Source organism: Glycine max, chromosome 11 (genome assembly GCF_000004515.6).
Source record: "Glycine max cultivar Williams 82 chromosome 11, Glycine_max_v4.0, whole genome shotgun sequence".
In the NCBI taxonomy this organism is placed as follows: Eukaryota; Viridiplantae; Streptophyta; class Magnoliopsida; order Fabales; family Fabaceae; genus Glycine; species Glycine max.
In genome coordinates this window covers 35332533-35341840 of record NC_038247.2, presented here as the reverse complement: position 1 = coordinate 35341840, position 9308 = coordinate 35332533, and the positions used below count along the sequence as shown (strand labels likewise).

The window sequence follows — 9308 nt, the reverse complement described above, 5'->3', positions numbered from 1 at the left end:
TTGCATGATCAGGAACACAGTTCTGATATTAATTGGAAGCCAATAATACTGGTATAAAATTTTTATATTTTTTTATTACAAACCGGGTCATAAGGGTCAACTTGTGACCCACTGGTTCAACCACTGACCCAATTACCCAGTGTCATGATTGGGCCAGTAACCGGGTCGGTTTTTAAAACTATGTATCCAAGGATTAAATTGTGAAGGGTAAGAGACAATCTATTCGGCATATAACCTATAACTCAATAATGTTAGCACTGTTGTCTATCATTCAAACTTTATAAACAACTTTAAACTGTAACACTTACATAGAAAAGAAATTTATGAACTACCTCTACTTAATACAATTAATTATCACTGATAGCTTATTAGTTGAAATAATTCTACATGTAGAAAATTCAGTGGCTTGAACAGCTAATCTAAAATAAGTCAGCAATTTGCCAGCATTTTGTGTCTTTGGATGCCTAGTATTCTCAACTTATAATCTGCACAGTGTGTTGTTTTGACAAGATAGTGTTGTCAATTCGAGCTATGCTGCAAAAACATTCCAATTAATCATTGGGGTAGAAGATAATGAATTGTTCCATCAAAACTTTCCTCATTTTGAAATAGCTCAGCAGAAGATCTTCAAAGATGGCTGAATGCCAAGGGGACGATTTACTTGCTAATTAGCAGCAGCTATCAATCAACTGAAACTTCAATCTGGTTCTGGCCGATTGCATCTCGAACATCATAGATAACTGTCAGCTGGAACCGTCTTCAGTAATTTGGCAAGGTCATAAGACTTGAAATCTTTCCCATAACATAAGCTTAGATCCAGGGCTGTTTTTCCGTCCTGAAACATAACCAACCAAACAATGAAACTCTAACGCAAGGGAAAAGAATAAACCCTTGTTGACTAGTATGAAAGGAAGCAGGCAGCTTCATCAATTTCTGTCTAAAACAATACAAACTTGAAACCAAAGGAAGGAGAGGTATACACTTCACAACAGTAGTTTCAATGGACTATAGCAGTATAGCACAAATGGCTTAAAAATATAACGACGAAAAAATGGGCTGTCAAACAATGTTGAGAATAAAAGGAATGATAATAACACCAGTTCACCCTGATGCATTTAAAATCATTTATAACTGCAAAGTCTGTGGTGGAATGTACAACATAAGTACCTTATTTTTCCTAGTCTTATCAGCACCATTGACTAACAAAATTTTTGCTATATCTCTATTTCTGCTTTGAATGGCAATGTGCAAGGGGGTCCAACCTTCCTGGCAGATTTTTAAAGTTGTAAATAAACCATAGACTATATGTAAAATTGAAGAACGTCTAAACAAATAAAAACAAGCTTGTGTTAAAGAAATGCTCACATTATCTTCAACATTGACATCAGCCTTGTACTTGATCAATAATTTCACAGTCATCTTGGCACCAACTTGAACTGCATAATGAAGTGGAGCGGCTCCATCCTACCATAGAAATAGATATAAAAACACACAAAGCACACTTCAGAATGCAGTCAACAGTTTAGGACAATTGTGTACAGAATATTCCTCACCTTATCCTTAACATGAGGACTTGCACCTCTTCGTAAAAGATGACTAATCACAGCTTCTTTTTTACCCGTAATTGCCTTATGAAGTGCAGTAAGACCTTCCTGTTTGATCAAATAATGCTATTTAAGTCCAGGAAAATACTATGGATAAATTGCCATACTTATATGCCAGATATAAACAAACTCACCTTATCAGGTAAATCAATATCAACACCATTTTCAAGAAGCTTATCCACACAACTCATCTGCATTGAAAGCACAAGAGTGTGCAGCGGGCTCCATTTTTCCTGAAAATATGAATCGAAGAACTTAAGAGTAAATAAGAAAGTGGGCACTAGGAGAGACAGATGCAGAGTCACAGACATACAGTTGATATTTTTTCCAAGTTAGGAGTAATATTCTGTTGCAATATTGCTCTTTCTTCCGGTTCCAGAAGCTGTTCAATCTCTGCAATAATGAAAATATCTTCTTATAGCAGCAAATCGTTATCCAGGATCAAAAAATATTCTACAATCTACTTGTGAAACTTCTTTCAGCACATTTATATTTGAAACAAACATTCCACAATAAGGAAGTTTGTTCAACCTTAAAACCATATTGAAAGTAACAACTACAAGAACTAAAGAGGGAGAAAATATAAAGCAATGTTTAAACAACTGAATTGATCATTAAGGGTGTGATTGGTTGAAGGGGAGAGGAGAGAAATAGAGAAGAAATTGTGTGGACCCCATGTGGCTCCTACATCTCTTACACTCTACTTTAATTAAAAAAATTTATATTTCATTTCTATCTTCTCTATTTCCATCCTCTAAACCAAACACCCCCTAAATTGGTAAGTTTAGCCGTTACTTGTTTAAATGGCATTTGGCAGTTGAACTGGATCACATGGAAAACATTATAAAATAATCAATATGTGCATCAAAGTGATCTTCAAAAAACTAAGGTTGTTTTCTCCTTACTATGTTCTTACTATTAATCATTAACAAGAATAGTGTGTCACAACATAACAAAAAAGAAATACAAAAGTAGTTTTTTAAGGGGAAGAAGACAAGGGTTAGGACCAGCCATGCATAAACTGTGGACATTTTAATTTAAGCAAGGACCTAATGAAGCTTTTGAGGTTTAGTTAGCAAATGGACCATAATTCTGGCATTATAGTCCTAAACTTCAGCACTAATTTTAAATTTTAGACTGAGCCTGTTCTAATAAACTGATCATGGGCCAGTCCAATCTCAAGTCTGCTGTTTTCGGTCAATCCAGTTCAGATGCTTGGACACTATCTGATTGGCCTGTCCAGGACCGGACCCGTCTAGTTATCAAAACCATATTATGGTTCCAAAAGAGATAAAGCAACAAGAAAAAAAATGAACCTTTCTTAATAAGTTCTTCATAGTTGTCCCCTGAAGTTATATTAACATCAGTAGCAACTGAAGCCTTCATCCCTTCCTCTTCTGAATCACTTTCAAATCCAAAGTTCTCGTCTTCAACTTCCTCATATTCTTCATCATCACACTCACTGTCACTTCCAGTATCTGGATCTTCCCATGATCCTACTTGTTCGGTTTGAAAATAAGATACATCTTTGTATGATTTAATCGCACCAATACTCCTGATTTTATAACTATCCCAAGCAAAAGAGAGACTGAGTTGTCTTTTGTTTGTATTTCTGTACATTTTATAAAATATGACGCCCAATTTGGAGTCCAAGGGAGATTCAGTATTGGTTGTAGACCACGGAATAAATTGATTAGTCAGAACAGATGATGTAGCACAAGAACCCATTTCCGTTTCCCTGAAATGGGGACAAAAGAAGCAGCAATAAAAACAAAGAAAACAAGTCAAATGTAGTTGCCACTGAAAACATCATCATATAGTTTGGGCACACAGATAACGCAAACTACCACAACCTGGAAGGGCACCATGATGAGAAATTGCAAAAGAAAAGCATTTACAAAAAGAAGTGGCAGAAACTATAACCAAAATTTATTTAATTGTTGCAAATAAGAACTAGTCTTATGCAACCAGAGATGATTTGGGAGTCCGGCTACAGATAAGAAAGGTTAAAGACATAAAGTCTCACTAGTATATATTGATGCATCTGTCCCAATCAACAATGTGCAAACACAGGATTACGGGCTTCTAGTTTCATGTCCAAACCTAGCCCTAATGTATCGAATATTAACTTTTTCTTTCTAAACTTTAAATCATACAAATTCCAGTTAATCTTAGATGTGGATTTTTTAAATTCAGCCTAATAAAGAAATATATCTCAACATTTATCACCCATGCCAGTGGAATGAAACTAGACATGTTTTATCATTCAAAAATCAGTCGAACAAGGTTGAGAAACAAAGATTTCAAAATATTTTGAAATTAGCCTCGTTGTTTCTACTCAACGAAAATTATTGAATCCAGAGCCAAAAAAAATAGATTGCAATATATGTCACACAACAGCCATAACTGAAATGCACCAATAAATATATAAAAAAAAAAACTGAACTACACCAACATCATTGGTAAGAAGAGTAGCTTATGCAGAGCTACTCTTGAAGACCAAAGTCAAAGACTTAAGTAATTTATATAATATGCATTCCAATCAAGTCTAGCTCAAATGATTCACCTGGGTCATTAAGACAAATGTTATCAGACTTGGACCGGTCATTGACTTGGTCAGGGTCGACTCGGTGAGTCACTAATTGACTCGCATGACCTAGTCTATATTAAAAAAATCTAAAAAATTCATAATCTGTAAACTTTTATACTTCAAAAAATCATAAAAAAATAATCAAACCATACCTCAAAAATTTCAAAAAATTCACAACACTAACCACAAGTCCATTCTTCAAATTCAAGTCCATCAGCATAGCATGACATAAGTTGCAATAGGGAAAGTGGCAAACACTAACCATAATATCAACCTAAACTCAACACTAAACATAAAATGATCATTTAAATCATTGAATTACAATATTGTTAGAGTTTTGACAAAGAGATGAACTATAACTCCTCCCACATGGATATGCGGTCATCAGATGGGGTGTAGATAGCATATCCTTTCTAAAACAAATATAGATGCTTGGTTCGTGAAGAGTGAGTTCTGGATAGAATATCTTGTAATCTCAGACTTTTTTTTGAGGAGCACCAATTGTGCCTTCATTTTGCTGATAAAAAAAATAGCCATTACCCTGTAACCAGTTAAAATTTTGGCTTCTTTCTCTAATTGAAGAGTTAGAGACCCATGAAATAAGTAAGGATATTCATAATAAACACTAAATATAACATGATAACAGCAACAATTCTAAAAATCAACAGAGTAGGAATTTGAAATTTCAGCCAACAAATAAATAAATAGAGAATGAGAGAAGATATACAATGCGTGCTGCGATGGTGCGACTACTGCGACGGTCTTCCAATTCCAGACGGCGGCGGCGTCTCGCCGATGACGGAAACCGCAAACCGCTTTCGAGTCGATGAGAGCAGTGTTTCCACTTTCGAGTGAAGCTTCAGACACAAAGAGCCCAAGAGGATTAGGATTTTCTTGACCCCTGCTGTATTTTTTTTTTTTTGCCCAATGCAAAACGTCGTAGTTTCAATGAATAAAAATCAAACTGCATGACGCAGCCCGGTCATTGTGATACACATGGCCAACGGTTCAAAGTCGAGTTCGAGCATTTTAGTGTCTGATATTAAACAAAGATTTTGAGTTTAAAATCTAATTTTTATTAAATTTATTAATAAAGAAGTTGGACCTATTTTTACAAGAATTGTGAAGATATCCACTTTGTTAAAAAAAATAGTTAATGTGTTATATTTTTTATTATCAAATTTTTATATTTTTAATTTGTTTAACACTTAGTTATAAATATAAATTAAATTTATACTCATTTTCTTATTTTTTGATATTTATGAAAAAATTTCTTTCATTTCGTTAAATTTAATTACTTGATTAATTATATTTAATTTAATAAATATTTAAAAGTGAGATTGTATGTAACCTAAAAAAATTATTTAAGATCTCAAAATAAGATTTATCATTAAAGGAAAAAATAAAAAAGATTTTGAGAGATCTTTTATCTTATTAGTGCTACGAGATCCATCAAAAAGTAGTTTAAAATTTTTAATTTAGATCTATCATTAAAGATGTTCTTATGCCATATTGCATCAATTTGATGCATATCAGATCCAAAATGATGGCTTTAACTGGTTAGTTGGTCAATTTTCGAGTCGACTTGGTCAATTTAAGTTGAATTTGATAAATATAGATTAAAACTAAAATTGATTTTTTAAATAGATTACTAAATGAATTAATTTTGAAAAAAAAGGCTTAAAAATCTTGTCTTTAGGCTAAAATGAGAGCAAACAAGTCTCTTTATTGTAAGATTTACGTCTCACTAAGAAAGCTCAGTCCTTTAAGATATAATATATGTTAAAAGTTTACAAAAACTCAAGTCATCTTTGTTTGAAATACTTGAGTCTCCAAGAAATGATTTAACTCTCATTATTAAAATTGAGACTTAATTTATTTATTTATTTTATCTAAATATGATTTACATGTTATCTTAACAAAAAGACAGGTAGTGATGGTAAAAATTAAATGTTTTTATGTTATTGATCCCTAAATCATAAAAAATTTCAAATAAATATTTAATACAGTTTTTTTTTAAAGAACAAAATTAAATGAGTTTTTTTTACTTGATCTACCATATCTTGTGACCAACATTGAGCCAACCCACGTCAAGTTGCGCAATCTAATTAATCAGCTCTAGTCTTTACATCTACCTACTCAGTCTCTATTACCTGTACCCCTTCCCCCCAACTCCTTCGTCAACAACACCTCCATCGGCATAGTTCCTTCACCTCAATGCCCCCAATGCCTTTGTTCAGTTGTTGTCTCCATTGCCCATTTCTCTAGCTCTAACTCCTCCAAGTTCAAGAATAAAATGTTCTTTATTTTTCTATTTAAATAAGAATTTTTTTTTAAAAATGTCTTAAAAAAAAGCAATTATAAAAATATGTTAAGAATAGTCCTACGTCGGATAATTCATGAACATGATTAAATGCTTATATAGCTGGGTAGACCACTCCCTTATGAACCGATTTTTAAGGGGATCTTTCGGATGCCTTTGCTGCATTATAAAATTTAATAAAATATAAGATTGATTATAATTTTTTAAAACTGAAAAAAAAAAACTAAAAACTTAAAACTGATTTTAGTTTTTTTTTAAAAAAAATAATTTTAAAACAAGAAATATTGCTTCTTAGTTGTTACAAGGATATGACATATGAGAGTATGAAACTCATGCGCAAACAAGCGTTGCCCCACCAACGTCATAAAGATAGCCAGAACTAACCTAGCTCAAGTGGCTCTCCATGTGTCTTAACTTGCTTGAAATAGCAGCCATCATGTATTGGATTTGGAGTACCCATCAAGATACCTAATACGAGATGAATTATGAAGAGCACGTGTTCGTGAGACTGTTACGTTGCATTCTCCACCTTAACCTACGAAATAATAATAAGGGGAGATAATGTTAGAACCATGAAAATGATATCCCACTCTCACAATCTATCTATTGCCAATAACCTTTGGCCAAACAATTCGCAATTTTGCATCGTTGATTCTAAATAGCAATAAGCCACCAATTTTTGGTACCCAACTAATTACAATTTTTAAATTACTTAGATGGAGCGTGAACCGTGACGGGATTAAACTGAAGAGTGAGATTGACATGACCCAAATGGAATACAAAGAAAGCAAATTCAATTCTAGGTAACAATGTTCGGTTTATCTTCTTCTTCTTCTTTATTCTAAACCCACGAGCCATTAGGCTTCACCTTTATCCCAACCTTAACAAATAAAAAAACAACGAAAGAAAACACAATAAACGAATTTTACTCTATTATATTGCATAAAATGAAGCCATCAGCAGCAACAGCATGAGTGCATGACACCATCATGATCATCATTATATTTAGATGAACGTTTAACTGTGATTTTCACTCCACACATTATTAACTTATAAATTATTTTTTTTCAAGAATTTCTACACAAACAATCGGCCTGCCATTTTATATGGGATTTTGCAACAAAAGCCTTTTAAGTGTAAAAAAAAATTCACTATTGATGAAATCACATGATGCTATTTTTGCTTATAAAGTAGTTAAATATTAGTAATTACAAGTACAAGAATAATTATTATAATCATAGTGCGAATAATTAAATCTTAATTATTGTGATTACGACTATATAAAGTTCAAACTTGATCTCGATAATGACTTCTATCAGTTCTATGTGCATTATTATTTTAAATGAAAAATCTTAATGAAGATAATGACATGGCACGAAAAAAAATTTGCAAGTGGCGCTTTATTATTTTGCTATTTGAAAACGAAATAAACCCAAATTTATTCCCTTTTCCCTGACATCTTAGCACGAAAGAAAAGTACCCTCAGCTATTTCATGGCAAAAAATAAAAACTAAAAAAAAGTAATATATAACTTAATAAAAATTCATCATATATATATATATATATATATATATATATATATATATTACTAAAAAAATATTTATTAGTCATATAAAAAGTTCTCCACATGACCGCAATTATTATCTACTAGGAAGATTCACGCCTCTTAAGTATTTTTTTTAAATAAAAATAAAATAAAAGAGGAAGAAAGAGGATGAAGGTTAAATAAAAGTAACCAACGTTGACATGAGAGATTAATAGTGTATTTGGATAATACCAATAATTAATTTTATTCCTCAAAATTAGAACCAATTTTATGAGTAATTGATTATTTCTTATGATGAATCTAATTTCTTCTTTTTTTGTCTGACACGATGAATCTAATCTAAACACACTATAAAATAAATGTAATGAACTAATTTACATATTGCATGCATAATTAATCGAGGGATAAAAAAGTCTAAATAATTGTAAACATCAATTCATAGTGTCATCTTTATTAGTATTAGATATATATTTTAGATAAACAGTAAATAACAACTGAAACTCGAAATCTTCTAAAACCATGATATCAATACTCAGGAAATAACCTACACCAAACAAAAAAAAAAAAGGAAAGGACAACTTCAAAAATCAAAACCAATGGGTTGAGCACATTTTTTCTTACCTTTGCGTGAAGGAGGCGCCACTGTTTTCTTCCAATACCGAGGAAACTAAACCTAGGACTAGCCAACTAGGAGGGTGTTGGGGACATGATTGGTGAAACAAATTTTAGAAAATATGTCTTTCTTTCTAAAAAGTGTCTTTCTATGAAATTTTGATTCTATACTCACTATTTGCATGTTTGGATATGCCTTTAATATAAGTTGGTTCAACTCTGTCAAAATTTACAATATATGGTTTATGTATCTTCTCCTTTGTAGCATGAAAATATCCACGTTATATAAGTTGTTTTAATATCAAAGTAAGCTAATTTATATCCCATTAGTCAGGCTGTGTTTGCTTTAGGGATAATTTTTTTAATCTTAAAAATATTATTTTTGAGAATAAAATATAAAAATATTATTTTCAAATATTTAATAAAATATGTGTTTAGTTGATTATAAAATTAGCGGAGAATACTTTTTATATTCGCAAGAATAACTAAGACATATGTTTGGTTAAATAATTTTTTTCAAATAATATATATTATAATTACTAAAATATCTTTATTATGTTAAAGATGTTATCTTTTCATAACAAAAATAACTTTATTATATATAAGACCAACAAATGAAACTCAAAATGTTAT

At 31.6% G+C, this 9308-nt stretch overlaps 1 protein-coding gene across 1 annotated transcript; it reads right to left on the bottom strand.

Annotated features, from left to right (window-relative positions):
- Positions 1 to 222: 222 nt before the first annotated feature.
- LOC100808064 (ankyrin repeat domain-containing protein EMB506, chloroplastic) lies at positions 223 to 5134 on the bottom strand. The gene is made up of 8 exons (XM_006591247.4): positions 4922 to 5134; positions 2921 to 3342; positions 1918 to 1997; positions 1739 to 1837; positions 1554 to 1652; positions 1366 to 1464; positions 1168 to 1266; positions 223 to 835 (listed from the first exon to the last, which is right to left on the bottom strand). The coding sequence occupies exons 2-8, from the start codon at positions 3330 to 3332 to the stop codon at positions 731 to 733; spliced, it is 993 nt and encodes a 330-aa protein (XP_006591310.1). The 5' UTR covers positions 3333 to 3342; positions 4922 to 5134; the 3' UTR covers positions 223 to 730.
- Between the last annotated feature and the right edge of the window lie 4174 nt (positions 5135 to 9308).